The 17,650-nt window shown below is 44.3% G+C and overlaps 1 protein-coding gene across 9 annotated transcripts in view; it reads left to right on the plus strand.

Annotated features, from left to right (window-relative positions):
- The window catches only part of RBMS2 (RNA binding motif single stranded interacting protein 2), a 96,518-nt gene that overhangs the window by 31,390 nt on the left and 47,478 nt on the right, over positions 1 to 17,650 (plus strand). For 8 of the 9 annotated variants that reach the window (XM_017945954.3, XM_009180989.4, XM_017945955.2 and 5 more), the window contains one exon: positions 11,730 to 11,896. In XM_017945954.3, coding sequence (XP_017801443.1) covers positions 11,754 to 11,896 — 143 coding nt within the window. In that variant the 5' untranslated portion in view covers positions 11,730 to 11,753. Of the gene's footprint in view, positions 1 to 11,729; positions 11,897 to 17,375; positions 17,497 to 17,650 lie in introns of all 9 variants that reach the window. The other variant, XM_009180993.4, reaches the window with a different exon arrangement.

A 17,650-nucleotide genomic window follows, 5' to 3' on the forward strand; every position in this document is an offset into this window, starting at 1 on the left:
CAGATTTTTTCCTTAATCCTCCTGTACTATGGTGGATTTCATAAACTGCAGCAGATTCTAAATCTTAAATCTCATTTGCTATTTATTGATATCTTAAATGTCATTTTCATGTGAGAATCAATGTCAGGGTTATTAGAGGACCTGAATTGGCTGAATTGTCAGTTCTCCAGGTTTCTCTTAAGAAAGGGATAGACTAGACCAGGCGCAGTGCCTCATATCTATAATGCCAGCCATTTTGGAGGCTGAGGTGGGCAGATTGCTTGAGCTCAGGAGTTTGAGACCAGCCTGAGCAACATGGTGAAACCCTGTCTCTACAAAAAATACAAAAATTAGCCAGGTGTAATTGTGTGTGCCTGTAGTCCCAGCTACTCAGGAGGCTGAGGTGGGAGGATCACTTGAGCCCAGGAGGTTGAGGCTACAATGAACTGTGATTGTGCCACTACATTCCAGCCTGCCTAGGTGACAGGTTGAGACCCTTTCTCAAAAAAAAAAAAAAAGGCCAGGCACGGTGGCTTACGCCTGTAATTCCAGCGTTTTGGGAGACCGAAGTAGGTGGATCACATGCGATCAGGAGTTTGACAGCACCCTGGCCAACATGGTGAAACCCTGTCTCTACTAAAAATACAAAAATTAGCTGAGTGTGGTAGCACACATCTGTAATCCCAGCTACTTAGGAGGCTGTGAGGTAGGAGAATCGCTTGAACCTGGGAGGCGGAGGTTGCGGTGAGCCGAGATCGCACCATTGCACTCCAGCCTGGGTGACAGAGCAAGACTCCGTATCAAAAAAAAAAAGGAAGGGAAGAGAAAGGCCGAGGCAGGAGGATCACTTGAGGCCAGGAGTTCAAGACCAGCTTAAGCAACATAGCAAAAAATTTAGAAATTAGCCAGGTATGGTGGCGTGCACCTGTATTCCTAGCTACTTGGGGCACTGAAGCAGGAGGATCACTTGAGCCCAGGAGTTTGAGGCTGCAGTGAGCTATGATCGCGCATCACTGCACTGTAGCCTGGGTGACAGAGCAAGACCCTGTCTCAAAAAAAAAAAAAAAAAAAAAAAAGAAAAAAAAGGGGATAGATCTCTGCTCTAACATCCATCAGTTTGCTTCACTCCTTTGAATGGCATGCAGTTTTATTTGGCTCCTAGAAAAAGAAATGCAGGTTTTTACTCATAACCTTGGTTTATGCTCATGAGGTGAAATGGCGGAAGTCATTTGAATTAGTGGCATTTAGAAGAGGACTCATAATTGTACTATGCCCCTCATGATTTCAAGATTTAAGTAGAGCCATCACATGTGACTTAAAATCTTAGATGTCTGGGATGATATTAGATTTGCTTTTAGAAGTAAGGAATGGTAGCATAACATCATGTAGCAAAGAAATATGTAAAGATATCCAGTAAAAGAGTATTCTAGGTATGAGTCTTCGTATGTAGTACACTGGAGGTGAATGGGCAACATTAATGGGTTTATATAGAGAGAAATGACATGATCACATATACTTGAGAAGGCTAATGCTAGCTGCATTACTGAGGGTGGTTTGGAGGTGTAGGAGAACAGAGGCAGTCAGACAAATTAAGAGATATTAGAAATAAGGGAATTCAGGAAAAGGTGCAGAAATTAATTTTAGACTTGCAGAATTTGAGATTACCTGCTTAATGAATATATGTTGAATGCTTTCAGAATAAACATGGGTTAATTCATTCAATTAGTAAACATTTGAGTACTTGAGGCCAGGCATGGTGGCTCATGCCTGTAATTCCAGCATTTTGGGAAGCCGAGGTGGGCAGATCACCTGAGGTCAGGAGTTCAAGACCAGCCTGGCCAACATGGCAAAACCCAGTCTCTACTAAAAATACAAAATTTACAGGCATGGTGGCATGTGCCTGTAGTCCCAGGTACTTGGGAGGCTGAGGCAGGAGAACCGCTTGAACCCGGGAGGTAGAGGTTGCAGTGAGTCGAGATTGTGCCACTGCACGAAAAGCCTGGTAGTGTGATGACGAGTCTTGAAGTTTGATTTATTAACTGAAAGCTAATGTATTGCCTTAGAACCATAGGCATGTAAAGTAGGTAATGTTTTTAAAAAGTTCTAGTATTTCACTGATTTTTTGGTGTGAAATGCAGGAATTTCAGTTTTATTCCCTGGAGGTGGGAAGTAGTCTCAAGGCTGGGGCTTTGTTGACTTCAGATCTGCCAGTGAAACCTAGACAGGTACCCACGTGGTTACCAAGACAGAAAAGGAAACTTTGATTGATCATTCAAATTCAAAGCAGAATGCTAGGGAACAGCAGATTTAAGGTTAGTTGGATGACTGGAATCTAGCATATAAAGATGTGTGAAGACACCCATGTGGAAAGGACATTTCTATTTCCCAGAAGCATCACTCCCTTCTCAGAGTGAGCAACCACACATAAAAGCAGAAGGAAAGCAAGAGAGGTAGGATAATTGAGACAGTAGACATAAAATCCTTAGCACAGGCCGGGTGTAGTGACTGACACCTGTAATCCAAATACTTTGGGAGGCAGAGTCAGGAGGATCCCTCAAGCCCAGGAGTATGAAACCAGCCTTGGCAACATAGCGTGTCTCTACAAAATTAAAAAATGTAATGACAAGCGCCTGTAGTCCCAGCTACTCGGGAGGCTAAGGTGGGAGGATTGCTTAAGCCTGGGAGGTCAAGGCTGCAGTGAGTCACGATCATGCCACTGCACTGCAGCTTGGGTGACAGTGCAAGACCCTGTCTCAAAAAATAAATAAAATACTTAGCACCATATACAAGTGCCAAATACCAGTAATAGTTATTCTTTTAAAATTAAGAGTCTTTCGCCGGGCACGGTGGCTCACGCCTATAATCCCAGCACTTTGGGAGGCCGAGGTGGGCGGATCACGAGGTCAGGAGATCAAGACCATCCTGGCTAACACGGTGAAACCCCATCTCTACTAAAAATACAAAAAATTAGCCGGGCGTGGTGGTGGGCACCTGTAGTCCCAGCTACTTGGAAGGCTAAGGCAGGAGAATGGCGTGAACCCGGGAGGCAGAGCTTGCAGTGAGCCGAGATCATGCCACTTTACTCCAGCCTGGGCGACAGAGCGAGACTCTGTCAAAAAAAAAAAAAAAAATTAAGAGTCTTTTTTTTTTTTTTTAAGACAGAGTCTCGCTTTATCCCCCAGGCTGGAGTGCAGTGGTGCAATCTCGGCTCACTGCAACCTCATCCTCCTGGGTTCAAGCCATATTCCTGTGTCAGCCTCCTGAGTAACTGAGATTACAGGTGCCTGGCTAATTTTTGTATTTTTAGCAGCAACGGGGTTTCACTATGTTGGCCAAGCTGGTTTCCAACTCCTGACCTCATGTGATCTGCCTGCCTCGGCCTCCCAAAGTGCTGGGATTACAGGCGTGAGCCACTGCATCCTGCCAGGAGTCTTTTTTTTTTTTTTTTTAGACAGAGTATCACTCTATGAAGCCATCCTCCCACCTCAGTCTCTTGAGTAGCTGGGACTGCAGCCATGCACCATCATGCCTGGCTAATTTTTGTATTTCTTTGTGTGTGTGTGTGTGTGTGTGTGTGTGTGTGTGTGTGACAAAGATCATTCTGCCGCCTAGGCTGGAGTGCAGTGGTGTGACCTCTACTCGCTACAACCTCCGCCTCCTGGGTTTAAGCAATTCTTTTGCCTCAGCTTCCCCAGTAGCTAGGATTATAGGCATACACCACCAAGTTCGGCTAATTTTTGTACTTTTAGTAGAGATGGGGTTTCACCATGTTAGCTAGGCTGGTCTCAAACTCTTGACCTCAGGTGATCTGCCCACCATGGCTTCCCAAAGTGCTAGGATTACAAGTGAGCCACTGCACCCAGCCTAATTTTTGTATTTCTTTTAGTAGAGGTGAGGTTTTACCATGTTGCCCAGGCTGGTCTCAAACTCCTGGGCTCAAGTGATCCATCCACTTCAGCCTCCCAAAGTGCTGAGATTAAAAGTTTGAGCCACTGCATCTGACTAAGAGTCTCTAAAAATTGAGTCTTTTTTAAAAAAAGAATTCTTGTAATTTAATTATTATTATTATTTTTTGAGACGGAATCTCGCTCTATCACCCAGGCTGGAGTATAGTGACACAATCTCAGTTCACTGCAACCTCCACTTCCTGGGTTCAAGCGATTCTCCTGCCCCAGCCTCCTGAGTAGCTGGGACTATAGGTGCATGCCACTATGCCTGGCTAATGTTTGTATTTTTAGTAGAGACAGGGTTTCAGCATGTTGGCCAGGCTGGTCTTGAACTCCTGTCCTCAAGTGGTCCACCCACCTTGACCTCCCAAAATGCTGGGATTACACGCGTGAGCCACCGCACCCGGCCAAATGTTTCTAAAATTAGAATGAAGGGCAAAATTCTCCTTCCTTTGCAGGTATAGATAATTCACCCATATTGAACTGTCATCTGTCTGCAGAGGCTTGATATTTCCCCTATCAGCTGTCAAGGATGCAGGAGAACTTGAGATGCCTTTGTGGAAAGCACATTTAAAGATTTAGAGCTTTCTCTTCACAATAGCAAAGACATGGAATCAACCCAAATGCCCATCAATGATAGGCTGGATAAAGAAAATCTGGTACATATATACCATGGAATATACTGTGTGGCCATAAAGAGGAACAAGATTATGTCCTTTGCATGGACATGGATGGAGCTGGAAGCCATTATCCCTAGCTAACTAATACAGGAACAGAAAACCAAATACTGCATGTTCTTGCTTATAAATGGGAGCTGAACAATGAGAACACATGGACATAGGGAGGGGAACAACACACAGGGGCCTGTTGTGTGGACAGGCGGGGGAAGAGCATCAAGATAAATAGCTAATGCATGTGGGGCTTAGTACCTAGGTGATGGGTTGATAGGTGCAGCAAACCACCATGGCACCTGTTTCTCTACATAGCAAACCTGCACATGTATGCCGGAACTTAAAATAAAATGTTTTAAATAAATAAAATAGTAATATAAACATTGGTAATAGTGGTACTAAACAGCTTAGTTTTTTCATGTAATAGTATATTTTTAGTATCCTTCCAGGAAAAGACGCATGGATGTGCCATATCATTTTTAATGGCTTACATGATACTCTTTTTATGTATGCACTATAATTTATGTAACCAGTCTTCTTACTGATGAGTATATGCTTTTTCAGTATTTTACTATTATAAATGAATGATGTAATGAATATCCTTGTACATATATATTTGTGCACATATATAAGCATCCCTACAAGTGGAATTTCTGAATAAAAGGATATATACACTTAAAAAGAAAAGATTTAGGGCTTTGAGGCAGGCAGCCAAGTACCTGGATACCTACTCAGTGAGCTGGCCCTGAATATCTTGAGGACTACCTCTCTCTGACTCAGAAAGTTACTTTTGTTTAAATTATATAGCAATTCCTTCTGTTTTGTGTTTCTTTTTTTTTTTTTTTTTTTTTTGACACGGAGTCTCGTTCTGTCGCCCAGGCTGGAGTGAAGTGGCAGGATCTCAGCTCACTGCAAGCTCCACCTCCTGGGTTCACGCCATTCTCCTGCCTCAGCCTTCTGTGTAGCTGGGACTACAGGCGCCCACCACCTCACCCGGCTAGTTTTTTGTATTTTTTAGTAGAGACGGGGTTTCACCGTGTTAGCCAGGATGGTCTCGATCTCCTGACCTCGTGATCCACCCGTCTCGGCCTCCCAAAGTGCTGGGATTACAGGCTTGAGCCACCGCGCCCGGCCTGTTTTGTTTTTCTTTAATTGTCTAGGACTGAGACTGAGATCTTTAAGGCATAATATTAAGAAGACCTTGGTACAAAATTAGCTGGGTGTGGTGGCGCATGCCTGTAATCCCAGCTACTCGAGAGGCTGAGGCAGGAGAATCACTTGAACCCAGGAGGCGGAGGTTGCGGTGAGCCAATATTGCGCCATTGTACTACAGCCTGGGCAACAAGGCCAAAACTCCGTCTCAAAAAAAAAAAAAGAAGACGACGACCTTGATTAGGTATGGTGGCTCATACCTGTAATCTAAGCACTTCGGGAGGCTGAAGTGGGAGGATTGTTTGAGGCCAGGAGTTCAAGATCCACCTGGGCAACATCACAAGACTCCACCTCTACGAATTTTTATTTTATTTTATTTTATTTTGAGACCAGGTCTCACTCTGTCACCCAAGCTGGAATGCAGTGACACGATCTCAGCTCACTGCAACCTCCACCTCCTGGGCTCCAGTGATCCTCCCACCTCAGCCTCCTGAGTAGCTGGGATTACAGGCGCCCACCACCATGCCCAGCTAATTTTTGTATTTTTAGTAGAGACGGGGGTCTCACCATGTTGCCAGGCTGGTCTCAACCTCCTGGCCTCAAACAAGCCTCTCACTCAGTCTCCCAAAATGCTGGGACTATAGGCATGAGCCACCACACCCAGCCAAAAATATTTTTTAAAATTAGCCATGTGTTGTGGTGTGTGCCTGTAGTCCTAGCTACTCAGGAGGCTGAGGCAGAAGGATCACTTGAGCCCAGGAGTTTGAGGTAACAGTGAGCATAATCATGCCACAGCACTCCAGCCTGGAAGACAGAGCTAGACTCTGTGTCTTAAAAAAAAAAAAAAAAAAAAAAAAAGAGGACGAGAGAGAGGGAGTGAGAAATACCTCAATTCCCTATAAATTGGTGATGTGGTATTTAAAGAATAGACAGGGTAGTCACAGTGGCTCACTCAGACCTGTAATCCCAGCATTTTGGGAGGCCAAGGCTGGAAGACTGCTTACGCCCAGGAGTTCAAGACCAGCCTGGGCAACATAGCGAGACCTGAAAAATAATAAATAAAGGATAGAGAATTATGCTGTAAGATACCCTATAAAAAAATCTGGGGATCATAGGATCTAAAGTATTTAATGTAAAAGTATGTCACTGTAATCTCCTCTTATATTAAACATTACTTTGTCTTTTAGCTTTTTATTTTTATTTTTTTATTTTATTTTATTTTATTTATTTATTTTTTTGAGACGGAGTCTCGCTCTGTCACCCAGGCTGGAGTGCAGTGGCCAGATGTTGGTTCACTGCAAGCTCCACCTCCCGGGTTCACACCATTCTCCTGCCTCAGCCTCCCGAGTAGCTGGGACTACAGGCGCCCGCCACCTCGCCCTGCTAGTTTTTTGTATTTTTAGTAGAGACGGGGTTTCACCGTGTTAGCCAGGATGGTCTCGGTCTCCTGACCTCGTGATCCGCCCGTCTCGGCCTCCCAAAGTGCTGGGATTACAGGCTTGAGCCACTGCACCCGGCTTTTTATTTTTTATTTTTTGAGACAGAGTCTCACTCTGTCGCCCAGGCTGAAGTGCCGTGGTATGATCTTGACTCACTGCATCCTCTGCCTCCTGAGTTCAAGCGATTCTCCTGCCTCAGCCTCTGGAGTAGCTGGGATTACAAGCATGCGCCACCACACCCAGCTAATTTTTGTATTTTTAGTAGAGACAGGGTTTCACAATGTTGGCCCGGATGGTCTTGAGCTCCTGACCTCAGGTGATCCACCCATCTCAGCCTCCCAAAGTGCTGGGATTATGAGTGTGAGCCACCTCACCTGGCCTGTCTTTTAGCTTTTAAGCAGCTGCTGAGAACTAATACTAACCACATTCCGAACTATATTTAAGGCCAAAATAACATGAAAGAAGTATAGAGGTAAAACTGCCCCCTTGGTAGTTCCCTTTATCAATGATTGAACAGAGCTGAGAAGGCAGCTCATTCATGATGATGATATTAGCTGATAATATTAACTGATGATATTATTTATTCATCAACAAATATTTAATGTCTGCCATGTGCTAGTCACTATGGATTCAAAGATAGGCAACTCAGACAATTTTCTGCTTTACGGAGCTTACAGTCAGCAAAACCACTGTGGGACTGGTCCCTCTGATCAGGAGGGAAATTCTTTAGGCCTTTTGCTCTATAGGAAGCCATTGCCTACCCTAGCCTTCATCTTTCTACCAATTTGGATATAAATGCATTTATGATGCTCTTCTGTTGAAGAATTAGAACTTCCTCAGCTGAGAAACTTTAAAAGGGAATCCATTATAGGGCTCTGGAGAAACCATAGCTTCTTTTTATTCTTCCCTTCTCCAGTAAGAATATGTCAGTGCCCTGGGTGCTCATACGTATTACCCCTTTCTCTCTCACATATTATAGGTAAACATATTATTAGTTTACAGGGTCTTTGTCTCCAAATTGTTTTAGGAAGCCAGATAAGCTTTACTTAGGAGCTTTGTTAGCCATTTCTCCCCCCTTGTATATTCTTACCCTTAAAAGTGAATATTTTTCTACCATTTTTCTTTGTTGTCAAACCTATGCAGCAATTTCAGAAGGTACGTGAGAATAGCAAGAGATAAAAGTTGTTTTATAGTAGGCAATGGCTTACTACAGAGCAAAAAGCCTAAAGAATTTACCTCCTGATCAGAGGGGCCAGTCCCACAGTGTTTTTGCTGACTGTAAGCTCCATAAAGGCAGAAAAGTTGTTTTCTTCTGAGCTATATCTTCTTTTCTAAGAATTTTTTCAGGCCTTGTAGTAAGTTTATTATTGACTAAGTCATATTTTTAAACTATAGCTAAGACCTTAGTATTAAAACCAAGATGGTAACCATGGTAGCAAACCAATAGCCTCTTTTTTTTTCTTTCTTTCTTTCTTTTTTTTTTTTTTTTTTGAGAGGGAGTTTCACTCTTGTTGCCCAGGCTGGAGTGCAATAGGCGATCTCAGCTCACTGCAACCTCCACTTCCTGAGTAACTGGGATTAAAGGCATGCACCACCACGCCCAGCTAATTTTGTATTTCTAGTAGAGGCGGGGTTTCTCTGTGTTGGTCAGGCTGGTCTCGAACTCTCGATCTCAGGTGCATCCACCTGCCTCAGCCTCCCAAAGTGCTGGGATTACAGGCGTGAGCCACCTTGCCTGGGTTTTACTTTCTTTTTTTTTTTTTTTTTTTTTTTTTGAGACAGACTCTTACTCTGTCGTCCAGGCTAGAGTGCAGTGGCGCGAGCTCGTCTCACTGCAAGCTCTCCTCCTCCCGGGTTCACGCCATTCTCCTGCCTCAGCCTCCCTAGAAGCTGGGACCACAAGCACGCACCACCATGCCCAGCTAATTTCTGTATTTTTAGTAGAGACGGAGTTTTGCCATGTTGGCCAATATGGTCCCGGTCTCTTGAGCTTGTGATCCGCTAGCCGCGGCCTCCCAAAGTGCTGACATTACAGGCGTGAGCTACCACGCCCAGCCTTTTTTTTTTTTTTTGAGACAGAGTTTTGTTCTGTCACCCAAGCTGGAGTGCAATGGTGCAATCTTGGCTCACTGCAACCTTCGCCTCCCGGGTTCAAGCGATTCTTCTGCCTCAGCCTCCCATATAGGCGGGATTACAGGCATGCGCCACCAAGCCCGGCTAATTTTTGTATTTTTAGTAGAGACGGGGTTTCGCCATATTGGCCAGGCTGGTCTTGAACTCCTGACCTCAAGTGAACCATCTGCCTCAGCCTCCCAAAGTGCTGGGATTACAGGCATGAGCCACTGCACCCTGCCTCAGCTAATTTTTGTATTTTTTGTAGAGATGGGGTCTTGCTATATTGCTCAGGCTGGTCTCAAACTCATGGGTTCAAGCAGTTCTCTCACCTCAGCCTCCCAAAGTGCTGGGATTACAGATGTGAGCCAGTGTGCCTGGACCAGTGTATTATTATTATTGCAGAACTAGTAATTAAATGGAAATTTCTTTTTTTTTTTTTTTTTTTGAGACGGAGTCTCACTCTGTCACCCAAGCTGGAGTGCAGTGGCCGGATCTCAGCTCACTGCAAGCTCCGCCTTCTGGGTTTACACCATTCTCCTGCCTCAGCCTCCCAAGTAGCTGGGACTACAGGCGCCCACCACCTCACCCGGCTAGTTTTTTTGTATTTTTTTAGTAGAGATGAGGTTTCACCGGGTTAGCCAGGATGGTCTCGATCTCCTGACCTCGTGATCCGCCCGTCTCGGCCTCCCAAAGTGCTGGGATTACAGGCTTGAGCCACCGCTCCCGGCCTTAAATGGAAATTTCAAAGTGATTCTTTTTTAAATTTATTTAACTTTTATTTTAAGTTCATGGGTACATGTGCAGGTTTGTTATATAGGTAATCTTGTGTTATGGGGTTTTGTTTTACAAATTATTTTGTCACCCAGTTATTAAGCCTAGTAACCTATTAGTTATTTGTCCTGTTCCTCTCCCTCCTCTCACCCTCTGCCCTCGGACAGACCCCAGTGTGTATTGTTCCCCTTAATGTAAATATGTGTTCTCATCATTTAGTTCCCACTTATAAGTGAGAACATGCAGTATTTGGTTTTCTGTTCCTGCGTGAGTTTGCTAAGGATAATGGCCTCCAGCTCCAACCATGTTCCTGCAAAGGACAGCATCTCATTCCTTTTTATGGCTGCATAGTATTACATGTGTATATGTATAACCTTTTCTTTATTCAGTCTACCATTGATGGGCATTTTGGTTGATTTCATGTCTTTGCTATTGTGAATAGTGCTGCAGCGAACATACACATGCTTGTGTCTTTATGATAGAATGATTTCTATTCCTTTGGGTATATACTCAGCAATGGGATTGCTGGGCTAAATTATATTTCTGTTTTTAGGTCTTTGAGGAATCACTACATTGTGTTCCACAATGATTGAACTAATTCGCACTCCCACCAACAGTGTATAAGTGTTCCCTTTTTTCCATAACCTCATAACCTCACCAGCATCTGTTAGTTTTTTAATGCTAGCCATTCTGACTGTTGTGAGACAGTATCCCACTGTGGTTTTGAGTTGCATTTTTTTTGGAGGGCGGGGGAACGGAGTCTTGCCCTGTCACCCAGGCTGGAGTGCAGTGGCGTGATCTCGGCTCACTGCAACCTCTGCCTCCCAGGTTCAAGGGATTCTCCTGCCTCAGCCTCCTGAGTAGCTGGGATTACAGGTGAGTGCCACTACACCTGGCTAATTTTTTTTTTTTTTTTTTTTTTTTGCATTTTTAGTAGAGACAGCGTTTCACCACATTGGTCAGCTGGTCTCGAAGTCCTGACCTCGTGATCCACGTGCCTTGGCCTCCCAAAGTGCTGGGATTACAGGCGTGAACCACCGCGCCCGGTCTGCATTTCTTTCTTTTTTTTTCAAACGCTGTGTTGCCCAGGCTGGAGTGCAGTGGCGCAATCTCAGCTCACTGCAAATTCCACCTCCCGGGTTCACGCCATTCTCCTGCCTCAGCCTCCTGAGTAGCTGGGACTACAGGCGTCCACCACTATGCCTGGCTAATTTTTTTGTATTTTTAGTAGAGATGGGGTTTCACCATGTTAGCCAGGATGGTCTTGATCTCCTGACTTTGTGATCCACCCGCCTTGGCCTCCCAAAGTGCTGAGATTACAGGTGTGAGCCACCACGCCCAGCCTACAGAGTGTTATCTGGGAAATCCTAATGTAAGTGCTGGCAAAAAGAGGGAGAAAGGAATAGAAAATATAAAGGATGTATTAAAAGCTACAACAGGATTTTAAGTCTTTGGGCTATCTCAGAATGTGGTATTGGATTTCTTCTTCTCTGCTAAAATATGGAGCTAAGGAACAAACTATGTGTGTCCAAGTGAGTGCACATTTGTGATTATATATAGTTTGGAATCATTTTTTTCAAGAGGGCCAGGATCTTCCTCACTCTCCAACATGTAAAGGTATAATCCTTCTACCTTTTCCTCATGTCTCCCTGCAGCCATATGTGTCATTGGCTCAGCAGATGGCACCACCTAGCCCAAGCAACAGTACACCTAACAGCAGTAGTGGAAGCAATGGAAATGACCAGCTGAGCAAAACCAACCTATACATCCGAGGATTGCAGCCAGGCACTACTGACCAAGATCTTGTCAAGCTGTGTCAGCCGTAAGTTGGAGTGCGTGTGGGTAGGCTTCCAGGGACAGTATAGATTTGGTTTTGAGACAGGGTCTCGTTATGTTGTCCAGGCTAGTCTTGAACTCCTGGGCTCAAGTGATCCTTCTGTCTCAGCAGCTGGGATTACAGATGCATGCCACCACTCCTGGCCTTGCCAGCTCACTTATCCTAAAAGGCAATGGCATTTTGTTTCTACTCCATAGACACATAGAAACAAAAGACACCTAGCATTTTGTTTCTACTCCAGAGACTCAGTAGCCTCTCTCTTAAAAAATTCTACCTGCTACTGGCTGGGTGTGGTGGCTCACGCCGGTAATCCCAGCACTTTGGGAGGCCAAGGCAGGCGGATCACGAGGTCAGGAGATCAAGACTATCCTGGCTAACACGGTGAAACCCCGTCTCTACTAAAAATACAAAAAAATTAGCCAGGCGTGGTGGTGGGCGCCTGTAGTCCCAGCTACTTAGGAGGCTGAGGCAGGAGAATGGTGTGAACCAAGGAGGCATAGCTTGCTGTGTGCCGAGATCGTGCCACTGCACTCCAGCCTGGGCAATATAGTGAGATTCTGTCTCAAAAAAAAAAAAAAATTCTAACTGCTACTGATATATATTATAAAGCTTTTATGTGTTTATTTAAGGAAAGCCAGTGTGGGAAGGGCCTTTAAAGCCTAATATCTAGCTTTCTTTCCAGCACCTCCCCCAACCTGATGGTCTTAGTGGAAAGTTGCTGTCCTTACACCTTGAATAGAAAAGTTTAGTATCTCTATAGATGTTAATTAGAAGGCATGAGAGAGCTGGCAGTGGGGATGGAAGAAAGTGGGACTCGCCAATCAAATCATGCACTTCGGAGACTTTCTGCTGCTGGAGATATTCGTTGGGAATGGAGACCTCAAATTAGCAGATAAAGAAGGTGGAGATAGAAGCAACTGCTGTGCATCTACCCCGTGAAGACCCCTCAGAGTTCTTTTTAGTAGATTTGAATCATGGAATTGCCCAATTAGGAATGTTGGAAAAATGGCAAGAGTGCACAGATGTCCAGCTCAAAAAATAATAAACAATAAAAAATAAAGTCTGGTGTATATCTAAAACTGGTCCTTGGGCTGGGCATGGTGGTTCACACCTGTAATCCTAGCACCTTGGGAGACCAAGGCAGGAGGATTGCTTGAGCTCAGGAATTCAAAACCAGACTGGACAACATAGTGAGACCTTGTCTCTATAAAAAATATAGTAAAAATATATATTTAAAAAAATTTTTAACTGGTCTGTTATCTCAGCTTACCTTGCTAGAAAGGTATGTAAGTGGAACTAAGGGGACTGTCTTGGACTAGTAATTTTTGAGAGGTGGGAATTGGCAGATATGTTGGTTTATGAGGGAGGGAAAGAGTATTATATCAATCTAGGTCCTTGATTTCTAAATTTTGTTTCTTGTACTAAATATAATGTGCTACAGAAATTCTCTCACATCACAAGACAGAGAAGAATCTTTTTTTTTTTTTTTAAGACTGAGTCTCAGCCTCCCAAGTAGCTGAGATTACAGGCGCACACCACCAGACCCGGCTAATTTTTGTGTTTTTTTTTTTTTTTTGCTAGAGATGGGGTTTTACTGTGTTGTCCAGGCTGGTCTCAAACTCCTGAACTCAGGTGATCTGCCCACCTCAGCCTCCCAAAGTGCTGGGATTACAGGTGTGAGCCACCGCACCCTGCTCAGAGAAGAACCTTGATTAGACTTGACCATATATTCGTTCCTCAGTATCTGTGGGAGATTTGTTCCAGGACCTCCTCTGTCCCCCTGCATGGATACCAAAATTCACCGAGCTCATGTCCCTACCCATTTTTTTTGAGACAGGATCTTGTTCTGTCACCAAGGCTGGAGTGCAGCAGTGTAATCACAACTAACCATAGCCTCCAGGGCTCAAGCAATCCTCCCACCTCAGCCTCCTGAGTAGCTAGGACTACAGGTACACGCCACCATGCTTGGCTAATTTTTTGTATATTTTATAGAGATGAGATTTCATTGTGTTGCCCAGGCTGGTCTCAAACTCATGGACTCAATCATTCCTCCTGCCTTGGCCTCCCCAAAAGCTGGAATTACAGACATGGGCCACTGAGCCTGGCCTCAAGTCCCTTAGATAAAATGGTGTAGTGGCCAGGCACAATGGCTCACACCTGTAATTCCAACAGTTTGGGAGGCCAAGATGGGTGGATCACCTGAGGTCAGGAGTTTGAGACCAGCCTGGCCAACATGGTGAAATCCCGTCTCTACTAAAACTACAAAAATTAGCTTGGCGTGGTGGTGGGCACCTGTAGTCCCGGCTACTCAGGAGGCTGAGACAGGAGAATCGCTTGAACCCAGAAGGCAGAGGTTGCAGTAAGCTGAGATCACGCCACTACACTCCAGCCTGGGTGACAGAGCAAGACTTTGTCTCAAACATAATCAAAATAAAATAAAATTGTGTAGTATTTGCATGTAACCTTTGCACATGCTCCTATATACATTAAAATTATCTCCAGATTACATATGATACCTAATACAATACCAATGCCATATAAATAAATGTTATACTGTATTGTTTAGGGAATAATGACAAGAAAAAAGCTGCACATGTTCAGTACAGATACAACCATCCTTTTTTTAAAAATATATTTTAACTGATTTTAGGTTAAGGGGTACATGTGCAGGTTTGGTCTATAGGTAAACTCGGGACTCAGGTATTTGGTGTATAGATTATTTCATCACCTGGGTACTAAGCATAGTACCCAACAGTTATTTTTTTAGTTTTTTTTCCCTGAACCTCTCTTAGAAGAAAGGCCATTTTTTTTTCCGGTATATTTTCAATCCATGGCTGGTTCAATCCACAAGTGGGAAACCCACAGATACACAGTGATTTTTATTTTGCCATTCTGAACAATTGCCGTATTTTTTGCTGAGTCTGAAGCATAAGTATAGTCAAGGACAGCATGTAGGATTGAAGTAAGGAGCCCAAAAGGGGACTGTGGAGAGGCAGGAGTGAGGCAGGGATGAAAGAGGTGCCACAGGAGTCCTGACGAGGAGACTGAGCAGAGCAGGTGGGTAGAGCCCTCGGTCTGCTGTGAGCAGGGAGTTAAGCCTTTCTAGGAAGGATGTTTCTCATGCGTAGAAGGACTTCCTGCCTTTGTCCCAGTTGTCTCTCCCTGGGTTGTAGAGGAAGTAAATATTGCTGGATCCTAAAGTCTGGTATGTGGGAAGGAGAGGCGTGGAGTCTAGGACTGGAACTCCTGGTTCTCAGAGGGGCTCCTTCAAGGAAGCAGCAGCAGTGACCCAGCTGTTGCCAGCTGCAGTGGAAATTCTGAGCTCAAAGTCTCAGCTGCTAGACCACAGCAAGCTCCACCCTGGGGCCTTCATAGGGATAGCAGCACTTGTGTCCTCCGCCCCACAGTCAGACTTTTCAAGAGTCCCTCCCCTTGCCTAAACTTGGGAATGAATCCAAGTATGTAGCCTGGAAGGGCTAGGGTAGCCACATCCATCCTCACCCTCCTTTTAATGTGTTCTGTTCCGAGCTTCCAAGGCATTGCGTGGCTTATTCTGTCTAATCCTTTGGATCACAGAAGTTCCACTAAAAAAGTCAGTGAGATGCTGCCAAGGAGTGAAAACAAATCAGTCATCATATGTTCTTTAGGGATGGAAGGAGAGATGGGAAAATTGCTTGTTTGGGGTATTGTTCTCAAATTCAGTCCCTGCCAACTATTTTCAGTTAGCTCTTGTACTTCTGACTTTGTTAGTGATTTCTGTTCCGTCTCTTTAATAGTTTCATCCTCCTGGAGTGGAATGTAGAGGCTTTTTTCTAGTGGAACACCTCTAATACAATCCCTGATCTGTGATACACTACTATTCAAGTTTTAGAAGTTCCATGTGACTCTGCTACCAAAGTATAATTTTCAAAAAGTTGAAAAAAACAACTGTCAGGCTGGGCACAGTGCCTCATACCTGTAATCCCAGCTCTTTGGGAAACTGAGGCAGGTGGATCACTTGAAGTCTGGAGTTCGAGACCAGCCTGACCAACATGGTGAAACCCTGTCTCTACTAAAAATACCAAATTAGCTGGGTGTGGTGGCGCATGCCTGTAATCCCAGCTACTTGAGAGGCTGAGGCAGGAGAATCACTTGAACCCGGGAGGCGGAGGTTGCAGTGAGCCGAGATCGTGCCACTGCACTCCAGCCTGGGGAACAAGCGCGAAACTCTGTTTCAAAAAATGAAAAGAAAACACAACTGTCATGCAAATATAAAATGAACAAGTGTCAAAGATTTTTATAACTCATTAATGAGGGAACCAACCAGCAGGATGGCAAAATGAGTTCAAAGAGCATTTGAGGAACTATAGGAAATGAAGAAAGAATGTTGGAATAAGATTGCTACACTAGATAAAAACTGGTTTATGTCCTATAGGATAGTAAAGCCACTAACCTTTGCAATTATTTTTTCTACTGTACAGAAATAATTTGCATTTTTACTGTACAAATATCTATAACTTGGCCAAGTGTGGTGGCTCACACCTGTAATCCCAGCACTTTGGGAGGCCGAGGCGGGTGGATCACCTGAGGTCAGGAGTTTGAGACCAGACTGGCCAATATGGTGAAACCTCGTCTCTACTAAAAATGTAAAAATTGGCTGGGTGTGGTGATGTGCACCTATAATCCCAGCTACTTGGGAGGCTGAGGCAGGAGAATTGCTTGAACCCGGGAGGCGGAGGGTGCAGTAAGCTGAGATCACGCCATTGCATTCCAGCCTGGGCAACAAGAGCAAAACTCTGTCTCAAAAAAAAGAAGAAGAAGGAGAAGGAGAAGGAGAGGAGGGAGAGGAATAAAGAAGAAGAAAGAAGAAGAAGAAAGGATATGCAGCCCTTTGGCCATATCACCAAAATTTAGACTTTTTTTGTTTATAAGATGATTTTCTTAGAGCTGGGCATGGTGGCTCTCAGCTGTAATCCCAGCACTTTTGGAGGCCAAAGCAGCAGGATTGCTTGAAGCCAGGAATTAAAGACCAGCCTGGGCAGCATAGTAAGATCCTATCTCTACAAATAATTTTTAAAATTAGCTGGACATTGTGGAGCACATCTTTGGTCCCAGCTATTCAGGAGGCTGAGGCAGGAGAATTGCTTGAGCCCAGGAGTTTGAGGCTGCAGTGAACCATGTTCACACCACTGCACTCCACCCTGGGCAACAGAGCCAGACCCTGACGCGCGCACACACACACACACACACACACACACACAATTTTTTTTAATATTACAGTTCCCACTCCCCTCCCTAACACTCTCAAATCTTGACAGTGAGAAATAGAAGTCTTAGACTAAGGCAAAGAAAGGTATTATAGTTGAGGTTCCTTGAGTATAATAATAATAGCAATTAAAATTTTTAAGTGCTTACCATGTGGTAGACATTAATGATTTGTGTTTATTCATTTCACATTCCTAACAATCCTATCTCCATTTTACAGATGATGAGGCTGAGACACCAAAAGGTTAAATGACTTGTTCAAGATCACACATAACTAAAATGTGGCAGAACCAGCATTTGAACCAAAGCAATTTGGCTCAGGTTGACCTTCAGTTAAAGGGGTCAGTGGAGGGGTGATGGGAATAGGGTATCAGAGAAGAAAAATGTCTATAGTTTTTTTCATAGGATCAGTGGTGTTTTCCAAAAGAAAATAAGTAATAGCAAGGATTCTTTTTAGTCCTCAGGGAATTCCAGCCCGAGCTCTGCCTCTACACA

Source organism: Papio anubis, chromosome 9 (genome assembly GCF_008728515.1).
Source record: "Papio anubis isolate 15944 chromosome 9, Panubis1.0, whole genome shotgun sequence".
In the NCBI taxonomy this organism is placed as follows: domain Eukaryota; kingdom Metazoa; phylum Chordata; class Mammalia; order Primates; family Cercopithecidae; genus Papio; species Papio anubis.